Here is a 27,248-nt window from a genome sequence, read left to right as displayed (position 1 = left end):
GGGTTTTACTGTTCTTCAAGATCTAGGCAAATTAGACACATAAAAATACACCTATTCCTCCAAATCGTGGCATCCAGACTTCTGCCCCTGCCAAGATTTCTGGGAATTCCCAGTGGCTGATGGTATGACCACGTGGCTCCTGAGCTCCAGCCAGCACATCAGTTCATTCTTCAATTTCTCCAAAAAATCTCATTCACAGAAAGTAGCCAAAGTGTAGCTTCTACTAGAGATTTGTGGAGGGAAATGAAGTTGGGCTTACATTGCAGAAATACAAAGAAAGAACAGTTAGTATCATTACCCTAAACTGGACTTCAGTGACAGAGTTCTGCTACCTACAGCTCCTATCCCAGCCTTTCTCTGTCTTAATGTCTCTTTCCCATTAACTCTCCTTTAAAAAAATTATCTTTATTTATTTTTATTCATTTTTTAGAGAGGAGAGAGAGTGAGGGAGAGAGAGAGAGAGAGAGAAGGGAGAGGAGCAGAAAGCATTAACTCCCATTGTGCCTTGACCAGACAAGTGCAGGGTTTTGAAGAGGCGACCTCAGCGTTCCAGGTCGACACTTTATCCACTGCGCCACCACAGGTCAGACAGCTCTTTTTTTTTTTTTTTTGACTCTTCACTCCTCCCTCTAAGAAAAACAAATTACAGAGCAGTTTAAGTTCTATCAAGAAGCAACAAAAGTGCCATGCCCTTGGTGCGGCTCTCTGTTCTAAAGGGCTTAATAAGGTAAATTTAAAAAAAGAAAAAAAGTCTTGCCTTCTTAAGAGGAGTTCTGGAGCCAGCTCTTAAGATAAAATACTCTTTATTCCAGCCCTGGCCGGTTGACTCAGTGGTAGAATGTCGGCCTGACGTGCAGGAGTCCCGGGTTCGATTCCCGGCCAGGGCACACAGGAGAAGAGCCCATCTGCTTCTCCACCCCTCCCCCTCTCCTTCCTCTCTGTCTTTCCCTTCCCCTCCCACAGCCAAGGCTCCATTGGAGCAAAGTTTGTCCGGGCGCTGAGGATGGTCCTGTGGCCTCTGCCTCAGGTGCTAGAGTGGCTCTGGTTGCAACAGAGCAACGCCCCAGATAGACAGAGCATCACCTCCTGGTGGGCATGCCGGGTGGATCCCGGTCGGGCACATGCAGGAGTCTGTCTGACTGTCTCTCCGTTTCCAACTTCAGAAAAATACAAAAAATACAAAATTTAAAAAAAACACAACTCTTTATTCCATCTCCTTCCAGAAGAAAAGGTTATTCATTGAGTTTTAGGCAAAGATGAGATATCCAGATGAAAAGCTAGGGTAGGTTGTTAAAGATTTGGACTGAAACTCATTCGAAGGAAAGATGATAGACAAAGGTTTAGAAGTCCAGTGTGAGGAAGGAGAAGCCAACATTTATCATTTGCCCACAGCATCTAGCCAGCTGCATATGTGTTAATCCCAACAAAAATCCCCCCCCTTTTAAAGAAATATTATTGTCTCCATTTTACAAATAAAGAAATCAAAGCTCAAAAAATTAAAATAACTTGGTCCTGGCCTGGTAGCTCAGTTAGTTAAAGCATCCTCCAAATATACCAAGGTGGTTTTGTTGGTTTGATCCCTGGTTAGGCCACATACCAGAATCAACCAATGAATTCATAAACATACACAAATAAGTGGAACAACAAATTGATCTCTCTCTCTCTAAAATCAATAGATTTTTAAAATAAAAAATTGGTAATCTCTACCATAGAGGGTTGTTGTGTGGTACCTATCATTCAGTACAGTGCTGGTGTTGAGCAAGCCCTCAATATGAGGTTATCATTACATAGTAAGAGCAAGGGTGCTGATCCAAAGTTTGGACATGGTAAGATGCCTAAGTACATTAGGCAAAAAAATCAACTTGCAGATCAATATACAGGGTGAGGCAAAAATAAGTTTATAGTTGCTTGTTTGAAAAGTAATATAGTAAATAATACTTGTAACTATAAACCTACTTTTGTCCCACCCTGTGTGTAATATCTCAACTAAATTAAAAAACAAAATAAAGCAAAACAGAAAGCCTGCATATATATGTTTATATGTGTGTAGGAAAATCTGGAAGGCCCAAACCAATTGTGAACAGTGGGGTTACTTCTCATAGAGTAGAGTTGGATTATCACTTTTTTGGAAGGGTGACAATGGTTAATAAAATTACATAGGTTTCAGGTATACAATTCTATAATACATCATCTGTATATTACATTGTGCTCACCACCCCAAGTCAAGTCTCCCTCCATCACCATTGTCCCCCCTGTACCCTCTTCTGCCTCCCCTTCCCCCTTTCTCTGGTAACCACCATACTGTTGTCTGTGTCTGTGAGGTTTTTTTCCCTTAATCCCTTCACCTTTTTCACCCAGCCACCCAAACCCCTTCCCCTCTGACAGCTGTCACTTTATTTTTGGTATCTATGAATGTTTCTATTTTGTTTGTTCATTTATTTTGTTCATTAGATTCCACATATAAGTGAGATCATATGGTATTTGTCTTTCTCTGATTGGCTTATTTCATGACAGATTTTGAAGACTCCATACCAAACAAACAAAAAAAGAATATATGTTCTTGATCATTACTTTTCCTTTAATATTATGGCAAAAAGGGGGGCCATTTCCAATAGAAACCTGGCACCTTTTTTTTTTTTTTTTTTTCATTTTTCTGAAGCTGGAAACAGGAAGAGACAGTCAGACAGACTCCCGCATGCGCCCGACCGGGATCCACCCGGTATGCCCACCATGGGGCGACGCTCTGCCCACCAGGGGACGATGCTCTGCCCATCCTGGGCATCGCCATGTTGCGACCAGAGCCACTTGAGCGCCTGGGGCAGAGGCCAAGGAGCCATCCCCAGCGCCGGGGCCATCTCTGCTCCAATGGAGCCTTGGCTGCGGGAGGGGAAGAGAGAGACAGAGAGGAAGGCGTGGCGGAGGGGTGGAGAAGCAAATGGGCGCTTCTCCTGTGTGCCCTGGCCAGAATCGAACCCGGGTCCTCCGCACGCTAGGCCGACGCTCTACCGCTGAGCCAACCGGCCAGGGCATGGCACCTTTTTTAACCCTTTACCCTGCCCCTTACCCCCAAGCCATTAGTGCTGTTCCCCTGCTGAGATCCTGTAAGCTGATTATCTGCATGTCATTGTCCTCACATCCCTCACCAGATTGCTCACAGGTACTGACAACTCAGCGTGCCCCAGGCACCAAAGTGCTTCTCACCCTTATTTAGTCACAATTTGGACAAGCCATCCATCCATGTAAAATCTTTAACTTTTCTAATTTCACCTAATGTATAAAATATATATATATATAATTTATTTTTTTTTTGTATTTTTCTGAAGCTGGAAACAGGGATAGACAGTCAGACAGACTCCCGCATGCGCCCGACCGGATCCACCCGGCACGCCCACCAGGGGGCAACGCTCTGCCCACCAGGGGGCGATGCTCTGCCCCTCCGGGGCTTCGCTCTGTCGAGACCAGAGCCACTCTAGCGCCTGGGGCAGAGGCCAAGGAGCCATCCCCAGCGCCCGGGCCATCTTTGCTCCAATGAAGCCTTGGCTTTGGGAGGGGAAGAGAGAGACAGAGAGGAAGGATAGGGGGAGGGGTGGAGAAGCAGATGGGCGCTTCTCCTGTGTGCCCTGCCCGGGAATCGAACCCGGGACTTCTGCACGCCAGGCCGATGCTCTACCACTGAGCCAACCAGCCAGGGCCTATATAATTTTTAATGCATGGAAAATATATTTCATGAAGGGTTAACTGTAAATGGCTTGAATTATTTGAGATGACTGCTTCTACTTAAGGCAACCAGGCACCTTCCCACTCTATAAATTATGCACTTGGAAAACAGGGCTTTCAAGTGCTGGACATAAATAATTGATAATTAAGCTTTCCTAAATGATGAGTTGCATAGTCACATCTCAGCAGATGGCTGCTCTGTGTTTTTAGGTTTGATGAGTGACTTTCAAGAGTCACTCAATGATTGCTTTGATTTTGGCCGCTGTGGTTCTCAAAGAATGTTTTCTTGTTGTTTAATTAAACAATTGCCTCACTTTGTGGTGAGCGACTTTATCCACATTGTTTTGTCTATAAAGTGTTTCTAGACTAAAGCTCCATGGGTAGAAAATCCCAAAACTGAAAATCTGGTTCAGTTTTTCTGTTAAAATTTCCTTCCTCGTCTTCATTCCCATGGCTTCTTCACAAGCTGAAAATGTTCAAACTCATTTTTTTTTTCGGTTTGCTGTAAACCCTCAACAGAAGCTGAAACTGATTTAGAGAGTTTCATCTCTGCCCTCACTGATATAACACATACAGGAGCCTTCGGCTGTTGCATGGTTTCTCTTGTATAAATCCAAGAATTGGGGTGCATGAGAGCATTGATCAAGTTTACTATGATGTGAGTCCTTCACTTTGGATAGCGTATCTTTATGGCACAAGTAAGGTGGGGAAGTTTGGGCTAAGAGGCATTTGTTTAATCATCAAAGCTGGCAAGTATTCCCAGATGGAATCTGCAGTGTCACCTGAGTTCCCCGGAGACTGTCAGGGCCTGACATCCTGACATAGCTCCTGGAGCTGTCTGAAGGAAGTGGTGGGGAGTCTGACCCCTGACTCTCGATTGCATCTCACTGTCGTGTTAAGCCAAGAGGGCCTCCGCAGCTTTGGCCATTAGCATGGTTAATGGATTTGAGGCTGAGGATATGCCTGTGTGTATCTTTCTTTCATAGCCCTAAACTGTTGTCCAGTTAAACTCCATAGTCTGTGTAGCAATTGGTAGGCCGAGTCAGGGCCAGCTGTGTTACTTAAATTCTTATTTTCCTGTGAAACAATCAATTTTAAGGCACATGGGAGAAATGAAGAGCCTCCATCATAGAGGATTATGGAGGGTTATACACATGGTGTCAGGGGGCACTGAGACTTCTGTGTGTAGGCACAGGCTGGCTTATGAAATTCTGGGTGAAGGAATGTGTGTGTCTCTTTTTGTGCTGATCTCTGTGGTTAGGATTCCTGAATACATGGAGGACAGAGAATAGCCACTTTGAGTTTGAGGGAAAGAAATCAGGAATAGAACACATGTATATGTTCATTGATGCATCATAGGTCTTCTGGTGTTTTGGCTCATGGTATTAGAGACAGATCATGGTAAAGATTGCCTTAAGAATGTTAAAAGGAAAACAGTGATCTACGTTTGGTATATTGAATTCTCATTGCTGTGATTTTGCTTATTTTGTGCCATTGTTCCAAACCAAGAGAAGAAAGCTCTCCTGGAGTTAGCAATTGCTCTGATTATTTGTTTGAAGGGCTAACATTTTTTTTTTGAATCGATGCTTTCACTGTGCTTAGTTTTATTGGATACATCTGACCTTTCTGTCTCTCCCTCTCTAGGAAGCTATTTTGCCAGCCACTTCATTATGGGAGGAGAGAAGTTTGACTCAGCTCACCCTGAAGGTTACCTGTTTGGAGAGAACAGCGACCTGAACTTCCTGGGGAACAGGCCAGTGGCGGTATGGCTGTGATCCGTTTACTTCCACATGGGGCCGAGCATCCTTTTCCGACAGTCGCGGCTTTTGCAGTGTTTGTAGCTTGGTTTGAGCTGAGCAGGGTCCTAGGAGGCAGACGGATGTCTCTCTGGTGGAGCTGGGCCTATGGTAGTACAAGCTGAGCCGGAAAGGCTACCAGCATCTGCCTGAGAGTGAGGCCATCTCCCCATGGATTCAGACCTCTGCCTAAGTGCCAACTCTGCAGACAGCCCTCCCTCATTCCCTCTAGCTGGCTTTCTTCTAGCCTCTTTTCTCCTTCATGGCACTTAATACCATATAAGTTTTTATTTCTCTGTCCCGCCCTGTGTTTATTATCTACCTTTCCCTTTAGAACAGGGGCCCCCAAACTTTTTACACAGGGGGCCAGTTCACTGTCCCTCAGACCATTGGAGGGCCAGACTATAAAAAAAACTATGAACAAATCCCTATGCACACTGCCCAGATCTTATTTTAAAGTAAAAAAACAAAACAGGAACAAATACAATATTTAAAATAAAGAACAAGTAAATTTAAATCAACCAACTGACCAGTATTTCAATGGGAACTATGCTCCTCTCACTGACCACCAATAAAAGAGGTGCCCCTTCCGGAAGTGCGGCGGGGGCCAGATAAATGGCCTCAGGGGGCCACATGTGGCCCGCGGGCCGTAGTTTGGGGACCCCTGCTTTAGAATGTGAATTTCACAGGGTTGTTTTTACTGTCACATCCTAGCACCTAGAACAAAGCCTGGATGTAATGATAGCCCTTACTAAAGATTTCTTGAATGAACAATGGAAAGGTTGCCCTGGACATCTGAGTTGATGTTAGGCTGTGTCTCTCTCAGTTCCTTCAACTTGTTCCATAAACTTTTTTTTTTTTTTTACAGAGACAGAGAGAGAGGGACAGACAGGGACAGACAGACAGGAACAGAGAGATGAGAAGCACCAATCACTAGCTCCTCGTTGTGCATTGCGACACCTTAGTTGTTCATTGCTTTCTCATATGTGCCTTCACCGCGGGCCTTCAGCAAACCGAGTAACCCCCCGCTTGAGCCAGCGACCTTGGGTCCAAGCTGGTGAGTCCTCGCTCAAACCAGATGAGCCCTCATTCAAGCCGGCGACCTCAGGGTCCCGAACCAGGGTCCTCGTCATCCCAGTCCAACGCTCTATCCACTGCACCACCGCCTGGTCAGACTCCATAAACTTTTATGGAGCTTCTGCTCTGCAGCCGGATGAATCTTTGCAATAACAGCAGCTATTGAGACACTAAGGAAGGTCCTAGAGACTTTGGACACTACTTCTAATCTTCATAAAGGCTCACCTGTTAGAGGAGTTATTTATTATTAATCCTGTTTTGTAAGTGAGAGACAGAGGTTCCAGAAGATGAAGAACATTATGTGCCAGGCACTGTTCTTAGTGTTTCATATAAAATTTCCCCAAAGTCACATAACTAGGTCTACCAGGCCATAGATCAGTAACCTTTCTTTCCACTCTTCTCATTGCTTCAAAATAACCTGCCTTCCTCTACACTAGGGGTCAGGAAGCTTTTTGGCTGAGAGAGCCATGAACGCCACATATTTTAAAATGTAATTCCGTGAGAACCATACAACGACTTGTGTACGTTACACATTATCCAATAAAAATTTGGTGTTGTCCTGGAGGACAGCTGTGATTGGCTTTAGCCACCCGCAACCATGAACATGAGCGGTAGGAAATGAATGGATTGTAATACATGAGAATGTTTTATATTTTTAACGTTGTTATTATTTTTATTAAAGATTTGTGAGCCAGATGCAGCCATCAAAAGAGCCACATCTGGCTTGTGAGCCATAGATTTCCAACCCCTGCTCTAGAAACTTCCAGTTTAGTCAGGTAGACAGAACCTATGAACAGGAAATGTCTAGATGGCAATAAAGGTCCAAAGTGATTGGATTCTGTAGGAATAAAAGCAGGAGAGGAGAAGTCGAGGGCAGATTGCCCTGGTTCTTGTGTGGCAGGCAGTTAGTGAGTCTTCAAGAATGGCTGGACTGGCCTGACCTGTGGTGGCACAGTGGGATAAAGCGTCAACCTGGAACACTGAGGTCGCCGGTTCGAAACCTTGGGCTTGCCTGGTCAAGGCACATATGGGAGTTGATGCTTCCTGCTCCTCCCCCTTCTCTCTCTCTCTGTCTCCCTCTTTCTAAACATTAATAAATAAAATAAAATAAAAAATACTTAAAAAAAAAAAAAAGAATGGCTGGACTGTCAGCAGTGGGGTGGGGAAGGGGCTTTCCAGGAACAGGCACAGTGCACAGGCCTAAAAGCGTTTACGTTTTTGTTGAATGGGCAAGCATTTACTGAGTGACTGCTGTGTCCCAGTTACTAGGTGCTGGGGAGACATGACTGACGTTGGCATGGTTTGTTCCTCCTTGGAACAAGTAAGGAGACCAGTCTGGTGGCAGTGGACATTTCCTGATGGAGAACCACAGTGTGAAAGGAAGGTGGGGCTCTGTTGCCTCCAGAGGTTTCTGACTTTTCCTGGTGTCAGTGGGGAATAGGGTTGATTTACAGACAGGTCAATGACCTGGGGAAGTTTTCTGTGTGTGGTTTCTTTTGATTTTTTTCAGGAAGATTAATCTGCTGATGGTCTTCCATCTTGAGCTGTAATTAAAAATTTTTTTGTGCCTGACCTGTGGTGGCACAGTGGATAAAGCGTCGACCTGGAAATGCTGAGGTTGCCAGTTCGAAACCCTGGGCATGCCTGGTCAAGGCACATATGGGAGTTGATGCTTCCAGCTCCTCCCCCCTGTCTCTCTCTCCTCTCTGTCTCTCTCTGTCCTCTCTAAAATGAATAAATAAAAGTAAAAAAATAAAATAAAATAAAAAAATTTTTTTTGCTTGACCAAGTGGTGGTGCAATGGATAAAATGTCATACTGGAACACAGAAGACCCAGGTTCAAAACCCCAATGTCGCCAGCTTGAGCGTGGGCACACCAGCTTGAGTGCAGGGTCACTGGCTTGCCAAAAAAATTTTCTTTGTTAGTGATGGTTTTATTGTTTTCTCCCTTTCTATCTGGAGTGGCCTCTCCTCTAATTTTGTGTGTGTGTGTGTGTGTGTGTGTGTGTGTGTGTGTGTGTGTGTGTGTCAGAGACATAGAATCAGAGAGAGGGACAGACAGACAGAAAAGAAGAGAGATGAGAAGCATCAATTCTTCATTGTGGTACCTTAGTTGTTCATTGATTGCTTTCTTATATTTGCTTTGACTGTGGAGCTACAGCAGACCAAGTGACCCCTTGCTCAAGCCAGCAACCTTGGGCTCAAGCCAGCGACCTTGGGCTCAAGCCAGCGACCGTGGGGTCATGTCTGTGATCCCACGCTCAAGCCAGCGACCCCATGCTTAAGCTGGTGAGCCTGTGCTCACACTGGGTGAGCCTGCTCTCAAGCTGGTGACCTGGGGGTTTTGAACCTGGGTCCTCCGTGTCCTGGTCCTATGCTCTATCTACTGCACTACCGCCTGCTCAGGCTAATTTAAAAATTTTTCCCCCATTGATTAGAGAGAGCGAGAGGAACATCAGCTTGCTTCTCATATGTGCCCTGACTGGTGATTGAACCCACAACCTCAGCACCCCATGACGACACTCTACCTACTGAACCACCCAGCCAGGGCCGCCCCTCTTCTAATTTTCCATCCAGTAGTATTGTTCAAAATATCAAGTCCTTTTTTTTCCCTAAAATCAGGAACAAGACAAGGTTGTCCATTCTCTTCACTCTTATTCAACATAGTGATAAAAGATCTAGCCAGAGCAATCAGACAAGAGAAAGAAATAAAAGGCATCCATATTGGGAAAGAAGAAGTAAAGGTTTCATTTTTTGCAGATGACATGATCCTGTACATCAAAATCCCCAAAGACTCCACAAAGAGACTACTAGAAACAATAAACCAATATGACCTGTGGTGGCACAGTGGATAAAGCATCGACCGGGAAATGCTGAGGTTGCAGGTTCAAAACCCTGGGCTTCCCTGGTCAAGGCACATATGGGAGTTGATGCTTCCAGCTCCTCCCCCCTTCTCTCTTCTCTGTCTCTCTCTCTCCCCCTCTCTCTCCTCTCTAAAAATGAATAAAAAAATAAAAAATAAAAAATAAACCAATACAGTAAGGTCACAGGATACAAATTAATATACAAGAGTTCATTGCCTTCCTATATGCCACCAATGAAGCATCAGAAAACGAGCTCAAAAAAACAATCCTGCCTGACCTGTGGTGGCTCAGTGGATAGAGCGTCAACCTGGAATGCTGAGGGCACCGGTTTGAAACCCTGGGCTTGCCTGGTCAAGGAACGTACGAGAAGCAACTATGAGTTGATGCTTCCTGCTCCTCCCGTTCTTTCTCTCTCTCTCCCCTCTCTCTCTCTTTCTCCTCTCTCTAAAAAAAACACCAATAAATAAAATTAAAAAATAAATAAATAAAAAACCCCTTCATGGTTGCAACAAAAAAAAATAAAATACCTAGGAATAAACATAACAAAGAATGTAAAGGACCTATATAATGAAAACTACAAAGCATTGTTAAGGGAAATTGAAAAAGATATAGTGAAATGGAAAAATATTCCTTGTTCTTGGATAGGAAGAATAAATATACTCAAAATAACTATATTACCCAAAGTGATATACAAAGTTAATGCAATTCCCATCAAAATTCCAATGTCGGCCTTGGCCGGTTGGCTCAGTGGTAGAGCGTCGGCCTGGCGTGCAAGGGGTCCCGGGTTCAATTCCCGGCCAGGGCACACAGGAGAAGCGCCCATCTGCTTCTCCACCCCTCCCCCTCTCCTTCCTCTCTGTCTCTCTCTTCCCCTCCGGCAGCGAGGCTCCATTGGAGCAAAGATGGCCCGGGTGCTGGGGATGGCTCCTTGGCCTCTGCCCCAGGCGCTAGAGTGGCTCTGGTCGCGGCAGAGCGTCGCCCCAGAGGGGCAGAGCATCGCCCCCTGGTGGGCAGAGCGTCGCCCCCTGGTGGGCGTACCGGGTGGATCCCGGTCGGGCGCATGCGGGAGTCTGACTGTCTCTCCCCGTTTCCAGCTTCGGAAAAATACAAAAAAAAAAAAAAAATTCCAATGTCATTTTTTAAAGAAATGGAACAAAAAATCATCAGGTTTATATGGAACTATAAAAAACCCCAAATAGCCCTGGCTGGTTGGCTCAGTGGTAGAGCATTGGCCTGGTGTGCAGGAGTCCCAGGTTCGATTCCCGGCCAGGGCACACAGGGAAGCGCCCATCTGCTTCTCCACCCCTCCCCCTCTCCTTCCTCTCTGTCTCTCTCTTCCCCTCCCGCAGCCAAGGCTCCATTGGAGCAAAGTTTGCCCGGGCACTGAGGATGGCTCTGTGGCCTCTGCCTCAGGAGCAAGAGTGACTCTGGATGCAACAGAGCGACGACCCAGATGGGCAGAGTATTGCCCCCTGGTGGGCATGCCGGGTGGATCCCAGTTGGGCGCATGCAGGAGTCTGTCTGACTACCTCCCCATTTCCAGCTTCGGCAAAACGCAAAAAAAAAAAACCCCACAAAAAAACCCCAAATAGCCAGAGCAATCCTAAGAAAAAAGAACGAAGCTGGGGCATTACAATACCTGACTTCAAATTATATTATAGAGCCACAACAATCAAAACAGCATGGTATTGGCAGAAAAATAGACACTCAGACCAATGGAACAGAGTAGAAAGCCCAGAAATAAAACCACATGTATATGGTCAAATAATTTTTGATAAAGGGGCCAACAACACACAATGGAGAAAAGAAAGCCTCTTCAACAAATGGTGCTGGGAAAACTGGAAAACCACGTGCAAAAGAATGAAACTCGACTACAGTTTGTCCCCTTGTACTAACATCAATTCGAAATGGATCAAAGACCTTAATACAGGGGTCCCCAAACTTTTTACACAGGGGGCCAGTTCACTGTCCCTCAGACCATTGGAGGGCCGGACTATAAAAAAAACTATGAACAAATCCCTATGCACACTGCACATATCTTATTTTAAAGTAAAAAAAAACAAAAACGGAAACAAATACAATATTTAAAATAAAGAACAAGTAAATTTATTTTTTTTTTTTAATTTTTTCTTTATTTTATTTATTCATTTTTAGAGAGGAGAGAGACAGAGGGAGGAGCTGGAAGCATCAACTCCCATATGTGCCTTGACCAGGCAAGCCCAGGGTTTCGAACCGGCGACCTCAGCATTTCCAGGTCAGCGCTTTATCCACTGCGCCACCACAGGTCAGGCAGAACAAGTAAATTTAAATCAACCAACTGACCAGTATTTCAATGGGAACTATGCTCCTCTCACTGACCACCAATGAAAGAGGTGCCCCTTCCGGAAGTACGGCGGGGGCCGGATAAATGGCCTCAGGGGGCCACATGCGGCCCGCGGGCCATAGTTTGGGGACCCCTGCCTTAATATAAGACCTGAAACAATAAATTACATAGAAGAAAACATAGATACTGAACTCATGGACCTTGGTTACAAAGAGCACTTTATGAATTTGACTCCAAAGGCAAGGGAAGTGAAGGCAAAAATAAATGAATGGGACTACATCGGACTAAGAAGCTTTTGCTCAGCAAGAGAAACTGACAACAAAATAAACAGACAGCCGGGCCCTGGCCGGTTGGCTCAGCGGTAGAGCGTCGGCCTAGCGTGCGGAGGACCCGGGTTCGATTCCTGGCCAGGGCACATAGGAGAAGGGCCCATTTGCTTCTCCACCCCTCCGCCGCGCTTTCCTCTCTGTCTCTCTCTTCCCCTCCCGCAGCCAAGGCTCCATTGGAGCAAAGATGGCCCGGGCGCTGGGCATGGCTCTGTGGCCTCTGCCTCAGGCGCTAGAGTGGCTCTGGTCGCAACATGGCGACGCCCAGGATGGGCAGAGCATCCCCCCCTGGGGGGCAGAGCACCGCCCCTGGTGGGCGTGCCGGGTGGATCCCGGTCAGGCGCATGCGGGAGTCTGTCTGACTGTCTCTCCCTGTTTCCAGCTTCAGAAAAAAAAATGAAAAAAAATAAAAAATAAAAATAAACAGACAGCCAACTAAATGGGAAATGATATTTTCAAACAGCACAGATAAGGGCCTAATATCCAAAATATACAAAGAACTCATAAAACTCAACAACAACCCTGGCCGGTTGGCTCAGTGGTAGATCGTTGGCCTGGCCTACAGGAGTCCCAGGTTTGATTCCCAGCCAGGGCACACAGGAGAAGTGCCCATCTGCTTCTTCACCCCTCCCCCTCTCCTTCCTCTCTGTCTCTCTCTTCCCCTCCCGCAGCCAAGGCTCCATTGGAGCAAAGTTGGCCTGGGCACTGGGGGTGGCTCTATGACCTCTGCCTCAGGCGCTAGAATGGCTCTGGTTGCAACAGAGCAATGCCCCAGATGGGCAGAGCATCGCCCCCTGGTGGGCATGCCAGGTGGATCCCGGTCAGGTGCATACGGGAGTCTGTCTGACTGCCTCCCTGTTTCCAACTTCAGAAAAATACAAAAAAAAAAAAAAGAAAAGAAAAGAACCCCCCCCCAAAAAAACTCAACAACAAATAAGCAAACAATCCAATAAAAAAATGGGAAGAGGACATGAACAGACACTTCTCCCAGGAAGAAATACAAATGGCCAACAGATATATGAACAGACGCTCATCTTCACTAGCTATTAGAGAAATGCAAATCAAAACTACAATGAGATACCACCTCACACCTGTTAGATTAGCTATTATCAACAAGACAGGTAATAGCAAGTGGTGGAGAGGCTGTGGAGAAAAAGGAACCCTCATTCACTGTTGGTGGGAATGTAAAGTAGTACAACCATTATGGAAGAAAGTATGGTGGTTCCTCAAAAAGCTAAAAATAGAACTACCATATGACCCAGCAATCCCTATATTGGGGATATACCCCCAAAACACTGGTACATAAAGATACATGCAGCCCCATGTTCATAGCAGCATTGTTTACGGTGGCCAAGACATGGAAACAACCAAGAAGCCCTTCAATAGAGGATTAGTTAAAGAAGATGTGGTACGAGCCCTGGCTGGTTAGCTCAGTGGTACAGCGTCAGCCTGGCGTACAGAAGTCCCGGGTTCGATTCCCGGCCAGGGCACACAGGAGAGGCGCCTATCTGCTTCTCCACCCCTCCCCCTCTCCTTCCTCTCTGTCTCTCTCTTCCCCTCCCGCAGCCAAGGCTCCATTGGAGCAAAAGATGGCCCTGGCGCTGGGGATGGCACCTTGGCCTCTGCCCCAGGCGCTAGAGTGGCTCTGGTCGCGACAGAGTGATGCCCCGGATGGGCAGAGCATCGCCCCCTGGTGGGCGTGCCAGGTGGATCCCGGTCAGGTGCATGCGGGAGTCTGTCTGACTGCCTCCCCATTTCCAGCTTCAGAAAAATACATCAGCAAGAGAAACTGATATCAAAATAAACAGACAGCCAACTAAATGGGAACTGATATTTTCAAACGACAGCTCAGATAAGGGCCTAATATCCAAAATTTACAAAGAACTAATAAAACTCAACAACAAACAAACAAACAATCCAATAAAAAAATGGGAAGAGGACATGAACAGACACTTCTCCCAGGAAGAAATACAAATGGCCAACAGATATATGAAAAGATGCTCAGCTTCATTAGTTATTAGAGAAATGCAGATCAAGACTACAGTGAGATACCACCTCACCCCTGTTAGATTAGCTATTATCAACAAGACGGGTAATAACAAATGTTGGAGAGGCTGTGGAGAAAAAGGAACCCTCATTCACTGTTGGTGGGAATGTAAAGTAGTACAACCACTATGGAGGAAAGTATGGTGGTTCCTCAAAAAACTGCAAATAGAACTACCTTATGACCCAGCAATCCCTCTACTGGGTATATACCCCAAAACCTCAGAATCATTGATACGTAAAGACACATGTAGCCCCATGTTCATAGCAGCACTGTTCACAGTGGCCAAGACATGGAAACAACCAAAAAGCCCTTCAATAGAAGATTGGATAAAGAAGATGTGGCACATATACACTATGGAATACTACTCAGCCATAAGAAATGATGACATTAGATCATTTATAGCAAAATGGTGGGATCTTGATAACATTACACGGAGTGAAATAAGTAAATCAGAAAAAAAACAAGAACTACATGATTCCATACATTGGTGGAACATAAAAACGAGACTAAGAGACATGGACAAGAGTGTGGTGGTTACCAGGGGTGGGGGGAGGGAGGACGCAGGAGGGAGGGAGGGAGAGATTTAGGGGAGGGGGAGGGGCACAGAGAAAACTAGATAGAGGGTGACAGAGGTCAATCTGACTCTGGGCGAGGGGTATGCAACATAATTTAATGAGAAGATAACCTAGACATGTTTTCTTTGAATATATGTACTCTGAATTATTAATGTCATCCCATTAACATTAATAAAAATTTATAAAAAAAAAAAAAAGAAGATGTGGTACGTATATACTATGGAATACTACTCAGCCATAAGAAATGATGACATCAGATCATTTACAACAACATGGATGGACCTTGATAACATTATACGGAGTAAAATAAGTAAATCAGAAAAAATGAAGAACTATATGATTCCATACATAGGTGGGACATAAAAATGAGACTTAGGGACATGGACAAGAGTGTGGTGGTTACTGTAGGTGGGGAGGGAAAGGGATGAGGTGGGGGGAGAGGAGGGGCACAAAGAAAACCAGATAGAAGGTGAAGGAAGACTATATGACTTTGGGTGAGGGGCATGCAACATAATCAAATGTCAAAATAACCTGGAGATGTTTTCTCTGAACCTATGTACCCTGATTGATTAATGTCACCCCATTAAAATTAATAAAAGTATCAAGTCTTTTCGACTTCAAATTGAGCTATGCCATCTAAGACATCAAATGTCCGCTCTGATTTTGCTATGAACACCTTAGCAGTTAGAGAAGAAAGATTTTTTTTCTAATTGAGCCAGGTAAGAATTTTTCTTGCTCACTGAAGTCAGCTCACACTTTGGAAAATGGCCCTTCTTTCTGTGGACCTGCCCTTTACATCAGTTTTTTTCTAGTCTCGTGTCAGAATAGTTTTTTTGTTGGTTGGAGTTTTACATTTTTTTTCCTTTTCAGGCCATAAAGATGATTTTAAAACAAATCAGTTCTTGGTTAGGTTCAGCTTGAGGCTCACTCTGGCCGACAATCTCCCAGAGTTTTATTGCGGTGTTTTTGCCTCTCTGTGGGCCTGTGAGTGACCAAGCTCTTTCTGAGGCGCTGGCGAGCAGCTTTGACCTTAAGTTTGAATCTTTCTTCCAACGGAGCATCAACATTGGCCTTTTTGCAGTTGTTTTCATGTAGTAATCGTTAAATACCCTTCATGGTGTGCAGAGCAAATGTTTTTTATTTTCAAGAGATGTTGAAATTTTATGTTAAGGAAGCAAATCAGAAATTGGTGGTTACCAAATAGTTAGGGGAATGTGAAGTACAGCTCAGGGAATAGAGTCCACAGTGAAACAAGTAGGTATGGTGCCAGGTGGGGACTGGAAATCTCAGGGAACACTTTGTAAAGTATGTGATTGTCTAACCACTATGCTGTCTTTCTGAAACTAATACAAAATCATATTGAATGTCAACTATAAAGGAAAAATAAAATTAAAAAAAAGAAAGAGCAAATGAGATAACTTCATGTAGATAGAAATAGAGCATACAGAATGAATGTAGCACACTTTCCCTTTTCTGTCCAGTGTTACTTAATAATAATAATAATAGTTAACATTTATTAGACACTTAGAGTTTGCCAGGGCTAGGTGTTCTAAGCTCTTCGGACATGTTACCTCATGTAGTCCTCACACCCTACTGAGGAAAGTTCTCGCTTGACAGATAAGGAACATGAGGCACAAAGAATTTATTTGAAAATTCCAAAGCCTGTAAGTGCCTGCACCAGGATTTGACCCAGCAGTCTACCGCCAGAGCCATTTCAGATCAGGTGGACTGAGGAGCTCTGCCCATATCCTGTCCATGAGCCTGAGCGGATTGTTAAGTGCACTTTGTGAGATGTAGGGAGATGTCTAAAAGTAGCTGAGTGGAACAACACGTTCCCTTGGACTGTTTCTTGAGCCAATTCTCTTGATGTGTAATCTAATCTGCCAACCTGACTCCTGGGCCTGCCATCCCTGCACTGCATGGCAGTTTAGGGGAAGGCCCAGTGATTGCAGAGCAGGTAGCTTTGGTTCTGAAGAACTGACTTCTACTCTCTAGTAATCTCCTGTGTCAGCCCCGGAGCATCAGGTTGCATAGGAAAGAGAACAGCCTTTGAAAGCTGCCCAGAAGCTCGAAGCAAGAGCAGCTCCTCTTCCCAGAGAGAATGAAGAGGGGAGTTGATGTAAATTGTTATATAAAATGGAAATGCCATAGACTTCCTGACTTCTGGGATGTGTGATCTCTCCTGGCATTTCTGAATAATCAGACTGAAAAGAGTATTATTGTGTGATGGACCATCACTCTGCCTGCAGTTCTTACTAGAACAGTGCCGAGCTACCACTTGGGAGAATCTGTACAAGTCAAATTTATCAAGTCTCAAGGGTCAGATTTAAAGAACTAGAGTGAGTATATGTATATATAGCAAGATGGTTGAAAAGAGGTTGGAATAAAATTTCAAAGGTTTTTGTTTTGTTTTATTTGTTTGTTTGTTTTGCATCTTACCATTAAACTTTGCAACCTTGGCAAGTCTATTTATTGCTCAGGCTCTCAAATGATCCAGTGGTAAAGCGAGAATAGTCCTGACTTGAGAGGAATGTCTGCTTGAAAAATGCCTTGACACTTCTGAATGGAAAGAAGCCTGGAGGTCTGTTACTATGCTTGCTAACCTCCTAGGTTGGATGTTTCTGCTGCTACCCATAGTGCCGGGTAGTGGGAAAACCCTCTGGTTTGAGTACCTGTCCTTAGGGGTGAACAGGGCTTTTGCAGCTCTTTGTGCACTGGTCCCTCTGTGGGGGCTAAGGTCACCGTGTTCCTACATCACAGTCATTACATGTTAAATACAGGCTGCCCTGTCCCTTCCTGGCTGTGAGAAGAGCTGGGGCTGGGGTTTTTTGCTTCTTTATTCTGTTTAGTGTTTTGTAGATGAATTGTTGCTAAATTTTAAGTTATTTAGGGGCTTAGTGAATTTAGAATTGTGTGGGTTTTCCACACATCAGCGGGAATTGTTAAATAAATTACAGTGTGTCTATATTATGGACCGGTGATCAGCAAAATACAGGCTAGATCTGTATCCACTGAGATGGAAATGAGTCCATGGCCACATCTTTTACTTTAAAGAGCTAGTTGCTATACATAATGTAGAGTTCGATTTCATGTCTGATAAAAATAACAGAGTATGACAGTTTATGTGTGTATGTGTCTGTGTGTGTATGCATTTATATTTACAAGTGCATAAAAGTACGCAGAGAACAATGCATTTTAATCTGTTACAGAGGTAACTCTCAGGGTACATCATCATATTCTTCTATATCTTGTTTGAATTTTCCCCATTGAACATGTTTTCATTTTTTAGTTAAAAGCGTTTTAATTTTCTTGAAGCATAGAGAAGGGACTACTACTAAGCAAAGGAAGAAAAGAGGTCTACATAGAAGTAGGAAAATGAAGGAAGTTCATAAAATAATGGGTGTTATTTTTTTAGTCAACTACAGGAAGGGTGTGGCCAGCTGAGTGGGGGGTGGGGAGTGGGGGAGTTTGTACAGAAAGACAAAAAATTAGAAAAAGTATTGGAAACATTGGATTCTGTACAGATGTGCCTGCTTTTTAACAACCCGAGAGTAAAAGGAAAACCAGACTGTGAAAGAGCTGAACAAGGGAATGTATATTCATACTTTCTAAGTGGTTTAGGGCTTTATAGACAATTTCACTTAAGGATTTTTAAAATAGCATTCTTTTTTTTTTTTTTTTGCATTTTTCTGAAGCTGGAAACAGGGAGAGACAGTCAGACAGACTCCCGCATGCGCCCGACCGGGATCCACCCGGCATGCCCACCATGGGGTGACGCTCTGCCCATCCTGGGCGTCACCATGTTGCGACCAGAGCCACTCTAGCGCCTGAGGCAGAGGCCACAGAGCCATCCCCAGCGCCCGGGCCATCTTTGCTCCAGTGGAGCCTTGGCTGCGGGAGGGGAAGAGAGAGACAGAGAGGAAGGCGCGGCGGAGGGGTGGAGAAGCAAATGGGCGCTTCTCCTGTGTGCCTTGGCCGGGAATCGAACCCGGGTCCTCCGCACGCTAGGCCGACGCTCTACCGCTGAGCCAACCGGCCAGGGCAATAGCATTCTTATTATACACGTCTCCTTGCGTCTAGGCTCTCTGGAGGTAACTTTCCTGTTCCGTGCAATAAGTGATCTTCTCAACCTTCCCCTTTGCCTTCAGATTGAGGGGTTTTTGTTTGTTTGTTTGTTTTTTAATTAATTTATTTATTTTTACAGAGACAGAGAGAGTCAGAGAGAGGGATAGACAGGGACAGACAGACAGGAACGGAGAGATGAGAAGCATCAATCATTAGTTTTTCGTTGCGCATTGTGACACCTTAGTTGTTCATTGATTGCTTTCTCATATGTGCCTTGACAGCAGGCCTTCAGCAGACTGAGTAACCCCTTGGGTCCAGCAACCTTGGGTCCAAGCTGGTGAATTTTTGCTCAAACCAGATGAGCCCCCGCTCAAGCTGGCGACCTTGGGGTCTTGAACCTGGGTCTTCCGCATCCCAGTCCTACGCTCCATCCACTGCGCCACCGCCTGGTCAGGGGAGTTTGTTTTTTAATTGTGACAAAGTACACATAACATAAAATGTGAATCTTAACCACTTGAAGTATACAAGTTCAGTGGTGTTAAGTACATTCACATTACTATGTAACCAAACTCATTTTCATCCTGAAACTCTGTATCCATCAAACATTAGTCCCCCCCCACACACACACACACACCACAATACCCTTCTACTTCCCTTCTCTGTGAATTTTAGTACTGGAGGTCCCGCTTAAGTAGATTCTTACAGTTTTTGTCTTTTTGTGTGTGGCTGTTTCACTTAGCATAATGTCATCAAGGTTTATCCAAATTGTACCATGAGTCAGAATTTTCTTCCTTTTTAAGGCTGAATAATATTCTGTTGTCTGGATAGTCCACATTTTATTTATCCATTTAATCACTGATGAACACTTGGGTTGCTTCTACCTCTTGGCTGTTGGGAGTAATGCTACTGTGTTGTGCATACATGCACACCAGTATTGGGCTAAGGGAGAAATGATTACTTGGTTTTAGAAAATTATATAAACGCAATAATTTTAGTTGTTCAGTTTTGAAATTTAACTTGCTTTTTGTTCTTACCAAAAAACATTTATTCTGTTTATGTTATTCTATATCCTTAATAAAGATGAAGAAATTATTTCAAATGCCTCTTCTAGGGAAGGTTGCTCCAGGCCACTTAGTGAGTAAACACCGAATATATAAACAAAGACTGCTTTGCAGCATGGAGATAACATCCTAGTCATATTTCCAAATAACCAAATTGTAGGTTTTATTCAAGAGTTAGTGTCAACTGTTTCTTGATTCCAGAGATAACACAGAAAAGCTGGTTACTTGTATGTGGAGAGTAGGATAGACTTTATTGTTTGGTGCGTGAGAGCATAAAATATGAGACCTCCCAGTAATTGTAAAGTTAACTACACTTTTGGAAAACAAATTATAGCATAAAACAGACACCTTTGAGAAAAGCTAGTTGAAATAAGAATAAACAAAGAAAAATGTGGGGGGGAGCTAGTTGTCTCTGAGCATTTGCTGCTTGGCCATGCCAAGAGGGTTTTGATGTTTCTTCCATTCTAAGAGTTCTCTGCCCTGACCCCTGGGTTTTATGGAGTTGGGTTTCTGCAGTAGATGGCCCATCAGATGGACAGGGGTCCTGTTGGTGGGGCAGGGGGCTGTGCATAGAGGCCTGTGAGTACAGCAGTACTTCACACCGAGGCGCCTGGGGCGAGAAGGGGTGCTTCAAGAGGTGGTAGGTGCCTACCTCCTTTGTAACTTTCTTTTTTGAAAACAAGAAACAACTGCTTTTAGTTTATCTTCTATTGTTTTATCTTTTTATTCTTTATTTTTGAATTGTGAAATATTTATATGTAATTACCTAAAGAATATACCTATATTTTAAAGAAACTGTAAACAAACACCCTTGTAACCACACCCAGATCAAGATGAAACACGCCAGCACCCTTGCTGTCCACCCTGATCACATCTGAGTCATTTTGTTAAATAACAGCTTTACTGAGATATAATTCACCAGGGGCTGAATTTTAGTACAGTGACCATCTTTCCCTTTGTAGTTAACTTTCTTGGGGAAGATAGTTTGAAACTGCTGCCTAGACTTTTTTCTTTTTAATGCAAAAAGCATCAACTGAGTTTGCTCCTTTCTTTAGCTACAGGTGCTGCGTTGGTTGAGGTTGGTGAGTAGGCTGTGTGTGTCAGATTTACTGCATTGCTTTGAGATGTGAGACAGGGATCACAGTTCTGTCTGTCTGGTGTGTAGCCACCAGGGTATAGTTTTATGGATTAAAGTGATAGAAAGGGGTCACAATGGAACTGAAAATTATAAGAAAAGAAAAAGTATCTCTAGGGAAGAAGCTTGGCTGGTGACTGAGCAACAGGAGCAGTTCCTAGTAGCTGTTCACCCAGCTGGTTAGCTTCGCTGTATAAAAAGTTCAAACCCAATTCAGTGATAAACCATGCAGTAGGAGGAGGAAGCAGAGAAGGAGTTGGAGGAACTGGTTTTTTCTTCTCTGTTCTTTCCGTTACTTGATTTCTGCACGAGTTGAGAAGATGGTTTCCTTTAATCATCATTAGGCTGTGCTCACCATTGATCTCCCCCTCCCATTACACAAATCATGGATTGATTGATTCCCTCAATCACTCCTTCACTTTACAGAACACCTCTGTTACTCCAGGCTAATGTTAAACATTGGAGCTATGAAAACAAATAAAAGGCAATCTCTGCCAAAGGAACTTCTTCTATAGCAGGAGACATGAGTACATTGCAGGAGGGCCAATGAGCAAGGTCACCAAGGAATCTAGCCTAGGTGAGTTCTCTGTGCTGCAAATGAGTGAGCAAAACTAAAGTGTGGGGTCCAGAAGGGGAGTGTGGGGGGCTCAGATAAGGTTGTGAAGCGACAGATGAGGTTGTGAAGCCATACCTAGACCTTTCTGCAAGCCTTGGACTTTTATCCTGTAGGCATTGGGAACCACTGATGGGTTTTAAACTGGGAGTCATATAATACGCATTTTGAAAGATCACTCAGACTATGATGTAGAAAATGAATCAGAGAGTTGCAAGAACAGATAAAGGGGACCCAATTGTCCAAGTGAGACTTGATGGAATTCTCATCTTGGGGAGCAGTAGGAGTGAAGAGGAGGGCCCTGGTACATGAGACCAGTGCCACATTGGCAACCAAGCTGAGAGGCAGAGTCTAGGCTTTGGCAAACAGAAGTCTTCTGGGCCCTCCCAAAGGACATGGCCAACTAGCAGGTGTTCCTATTGTATGCAGCAGACCCATGCCTACTCCACTAAGCCTTTTTATCTTTTCTTCCAAAGACTGCTTTGCAAATTCTGGGTCCATGGCTTTTCTAAGCTCCCAAGAGACCCCATCCTCAGCATGTATTAGACACAGTGCCCTATCAAAGTGCTAATTCTGTGTCATGAGAGGATGTCCCTATAGCAACAGGCTCTTTCTCCTTCAGCTCCATATTCCACACCCTGGGTCTGGCGTCCTAAGGATCCACTCCACACATACTGCTCATTCCTGTCAGTGCCCATGCCAGCCTGGTCCTGTGGCATCTTTGGCATAACACTCCCTCTCTTGGCAGGCCCAGCAGGTCCCAGTTGAATAATACAGAGATTTGACCCCAATTTTGGTCTGGTGGCCAGGAGGGACGATGGGACAGGTCCTTTGTAAGGCAAGCATTATCTTGTGAGCACTTGTCTTGCTGAAACAGCTTCCTAGTCTTCAAGCAAAGTGGGGTGTGCTTCTGTGGTTCAGGGAGAGGGATCTGGCCACTTTGCAGGCGCAGGGAGTCTGGGGGTTGTGGCTCTCAGATTATCTACACAGACAGTCCTATCTCAAGCCTTAGAGTTCACTTCTTCCCCATCAGGGCCCTGACTTTGGCTTCTGAGACTTGCCTGGGCTGAGAATATTAGTTCTGCCACTCCTTAAAAGTAGGCCCTCTGCGTGCAGGACATAAGTGTCTTCTAGTGTTCCCAAAGGAGGTTGGCTGACCGTCATACTTGGTTTTAAATAGTTGATTGCTGTATCTGAGACTGTCTTTTCCCATTTCTAATGAACTCCTAATAACAGCCACCCACTTCCAGAGTCCTGATTGTCACCATTTCCCCCGTACCTACTGTCAGAGACAGTAAACCTGCCACATGTCACACTGCTACAGCATGCCAGACCACACCCAGTAATGGCTGTCACTGCCCACTGGCTGGTGGCTGACCTGTCCCCAAAATTTCACCAGCATAGTCCACTTCCTTAGGCAACTCTGGTTCCAGCTGGTTTAGGTCAGGCTCTCTGGGAGCAACCCTGGCGATCTTCCGGGAAGCTCTTAAATGAAGGAGTGCTGTCCCAAGAAGGGGATAATGGAAGCCAGCCAGGGCAAGGAGCAAAGCTAAGCAGCCACGAGGCCTTGGCACATATGCTTCAGCCTGGTCCCTTGGGAGAGCTTTGGGGTACAGCTTGTATCAGACTCGCCCTACCTTGAGCTAAGGTGCCAGCCTGTGTGGTATGTCTGCAGTGAGTCACTGGCTGTTGGCCATCCTGTGGTGTACGATGGAGGAGGAATCAGGCACTCTCAGAGACCAGGTGGCTCTGGTTCCTCAATCTGTAGAAGGAGCAGAGATAGGCTATGTGTGGCCAACATGCTCAGCGGCTGGAGGATGGAACCACAGACCTGACGGGCATGGGTGGGACATCCACATGTCACTGCACACCCTGTACACACTTCTGTCCTTGCTTGTTATTTGAATAGTATATCTTGGAGATCATTCTAGATCCACTTACATAGGGCTAGCTTGTCCTTTTTAAAAATTATGTTTATTAAAATATAATATACACCAAAAGGCAACAAACCATATATGTATATTTGATTCTGACAAAGGGAACACCTCAGGGTTCAGCACCCAGATCAAGACATAGCCCTTGGCCAGCCCCAGAAGCTCCCCTTGCTCCTCTCAGCCTCTGACCATCACTACCTCTGACCATCACTACCTCTGACCCAAGCCTGACTTGTCTCTTGGTTTGAACTGGATGCAAGTGGAACCATGAACTGTGTGCCCATCTATATCTGGTTCCTTAACTCAGAATGCCTGTAAGACATTTATCTCACTGCCTATAGCAACAGTTCATTCATTCTCCTTGGGTATGGACTGTGTGTGTGAATGTACCACAGTTTATGCCCTATTGTGTAGAGCAGAGGTCGGGAACCTATGGCTCGCGAGCCACATGTGGCTCTTTTGATGGCTGCATCTGGCTCACAGACAAATCTTTAATAAAAAAATAATAACATTAAAAATATAAAACATTCTCGTGTATTACAATCCATCCATTTCCTACTGTTCATGTTCATGGTTGCAGGTGGCTGGAGCCAATCACAGCTGTCCTCCAGGACAACAACAAATTTTTATTGGATAATGCATAACGTACGCGGGCCGTTGTATGGCTCTCATGGAATTAAATTTTAAAATATGTGGCATTCATGGCTCTCTCAGCCAAAAAGGTTCACAACCCCTGGTGTAGAGCATTGGCATTTTGTTGTTTTGAGCCCTTTAGCTGTTATGAGTAGTGCTGCTGTGCACAGTCTACTATATATATGTTGCTGAGCATGTGTGTCTTACTTGTTAGGGTTTACCTGAAAGTAGCACTGCTGGGCACAGAGACTGCTGCAGTTTCCCAAAGCAGTTGTACCAATTTTACTCCCACCAGCAGGTTTACAGCCCCCAGCACCCAGTGTTTCCATCTTCATTTTAGCCATTCTGATGGGTGTATAGAATTAATTTTCATTTTCCTGAAGATTCGTGTAAATAATTTATTACATAAAGTATAAAGGGATTGAGTAATAAGCAATACAATTTAGGCTTTGAGCTTACAGGTACAAAGGTCTTCCTTCTGTAAAATTTAAATAACTTTTTTCAAAATAATAGCTGTAATGTGATCTCGTGCTGGAAATTTGCCTTCTCCCTTACTCGAGCTGTGTGTGAGGCTCTACACTGTTCCTTCTTTGCATTCATAGGTCCTTTGTGCTTTCCTGTATGTTAGCCTGAGGTTGTGCAGAAAGATCTTGAAGGATTCTTGCAGAATTCAGTAAAACTTCAGTATTTTGCCAGCCACAAAATAACTCAATGTGAGGTCAAGCCAAATCTGAGAGGAGGGAGAACATTCTATTAAACTTAAGCTTTTTAGTTTAACAGAATTTTCTTATGAATCTGTATTCAGTTGAAGGCATAGTAATTTATGTTTTGTTTTGTTTTGTTTTTTTAGAGAGGCCAAAGGTATTTTCCAGTCTCTCTTTTTTTTAAGATTTTTATTTATTCCTTTTTATTTATTTTTATTTATTTTTTACAGACACAGAGAGTGAGTCAGAGAGAGGGATACACAGGGACAGACAGACAGACAGACAGGAACGGAGAGAGATGAGAAGCATCAATCATTAGTTTTTCATTGCAACACCTTAGTTGTTCATTGATGCTTTCTCATATGTGCCTTGACCGTGGGCCTTCAGCAGACCGAGTAGCCCCTTGCTCGAGCCAGCAACCTTGGGTCCAAGCTGGTGAGCTTTGCTCAAACCAGATGAGCCTGCACTCAAGCTGGTGAGACCTCGGGGTCTCGAACCTGGGTCCTCCGCATCCCAGTTTGACGCTCTATCCACTGCGCCACCGCCTGGTCAGGCAGTAATTTATGTTTTAACACCAAAATTTCACCTGAACTGGAAGGAAGTCTGGTTGTGTTTAGTACAAGGCAACCATGGAGGAGGGAAGCAGGGTATTTATATAGGGACAATCTAAAATAAGAGTTCCTTAGGGGATAGGGGAGGCAGAAGAGGATAGAGAGGGATAAATGGTGATGGAAGGAGACTTGACTTGGGGTGGTGAACACAGTACAATATACAGATGATGTGTTATAGAATTATACATCTGAAACCTACACAATTTTATTAACCAATGTCACCCCAATAAATCCAATTTTTAAAAAACCATAAAGAAATAAGCTAAATTAAAATGAAATAAGTCTTTGTCTGTGGGGTTTTTTTTGTGTTTTTTTTTACAGAGACAGAGAAAGTCAGAGAGAGAGATAGACAGGGACAGACAGGAATGGAGAGAGATGAGAAGTATCAATCATTAGTTTTTTGTTGTGCATTGCAATACCTTAGTTGTTCATTGATTGCTTTCTCATATGTGCCTTGACGGTGGGCCTTCAGCAGGCCGAGTAACCCCTTGCTCGAGCCAGTGACCTTGGGCTCAAGCTGGTAAGCTTTTGCTCAAACCAGATGAGCCTGCGCTCAAGCTGGTGACCTTGGGGTCTCAAACCTGGGTCCTCCTCATCCCAGTCCTACCCTCTATCCACTGCGCCACCGCCTGGTCAGGCATTGTCTGTGGGTTTAAAGAGTTGCTCCATGACTCACTAAGACATGTCCTGCTTTCAGAGAGCTGACAGGGCCACCGGCGGCTGCAGTGCAGTTTGCTTCCTTCACAGCCCTCAGACCCAGGGTTTCCCCCACCTCCTAATATGCACAGAGGCTCATGTGACAGCTGGACACAGAGTGGCCTGTGGGGCAGCCCAAGGCCTGGGCATTTTCATGTAAGCATTGTGAAGACTGTGCCTTGTCGCTTGACCAGGTGGGAGTGCAATGGATAGAGTGTCAGACTGCGACACGGAGGACCCAGGTTCAAAACCCTGAGGTCGCTGGCTTGAGTGCGACCATGAGCCCATCCGGCTTGAGCGCGGGAACATCAACAGGATCTCATGGTCTCTGGCTTGAAGCCCAAGGTCACTGGCTTGAGCAAAGGGTCGTTGGCTCAGCTTGAGCTCCCCCCTTCACCTTTAAGACACGTATGAGAAGCAATCAATGAACAATTAAAGTGAAGCAACTATGAGTTGATGCTTCTCATCTCTCTCTCCTTCTACTCTTTCTCCTTTCCTGTCTCTCTCTTTCTCTGTAAAATAAATAAAGAAAGAAAAGAACATGTCTTGGAAAGGAGAGGTAGGCCACAGACATGCCACAAAGCCTTGGGAGCCCCGCCTGTGGACATGTGCACTGAGAGGTTCAGGCACTGTGTGCATATGACCATGGGAGGGGGCAGGTCAGCGTGGCTTCTGCTCTGCAGCCCTCAGCTAGAGTGGTGAATCACAGCTCCCCAGCCGGTGTGCAGGGCTCCCCACAGTACAGACGCCTTTCTCAGGCTATGCTTTTCTACACATTTGTGAGACTACCAGGGTCATGACAGAAGGAGGCTAGCTTGTTTTATCTCCAGTTTTACTCTAACCAGTGTCTTCCATAAACTGAAACTGTCTGTCTTATAGTCACTGGTGAGGATTTATGTGTCTCCATGGGAGACTGCTGTTTCCAAGAGGTTGAATTCTAGTAGTGTATTTGGAATTCACAGTGGTTCTGCTGGGTCACAGCAAAGGGAGACATATCTCAACTGTATTTACTCCAAGTACAGTGCTTTGATATTCATAGATAAGAGAATTATCTATTTTGCTGGTATTTCA

At 44.7% G+C, this 27,248-nt stretch overlaps 1 protein-coding gene across 4 annotated transcripts in view; it reads left to right on the top strand.

Moving 5' to 3' along the window:
• The window catches only part of RNF157 (ring finger protein 157), a 95,168-nt gene that overhangs the window by 21,715 nt on the left and 46,205 nt on the right, over window positions 1–27,248 (top strand). For 3 of the 4 annotated variants that reach the window (XM_066236625.1, XM_066236628.1, XM_066236627.1), the window contains exon 2: window positions 5,362–5,480. In XM_066236625.1, coding sequence (XP_066092722.1) covers window positions 5,362–5,480 — 119 coding nt within the window. Of the gene's footprint in view, window positions 1–5,361; window positions 5,481–27,248 lie in introns of those variants that run through there. The other variant, XM_066236629.1, reaches the window with a different exon arrangement.

This window comes from Saccopteryx bilineata, chromosome 6, assembly GCF_036850765.1.
Source record: "Saccopteryx bilineata isolate mSacBil1 chromosome 6, mSacBil1_pri_phased_curated, whole genome shotgun sequence".
In the NCBI taxonomy this organism is placed as follows: Eukaryota; Metazoa; Chordata; class Mammalia; order Chiroptera; family Emballonuridae; genus Saccopteryx; species Saccopteryx bilineata.
Note: the sequence above shows the minus strand (reverse complement) of the source record. Positions and strands in the feature narration are given on the sequence as shown.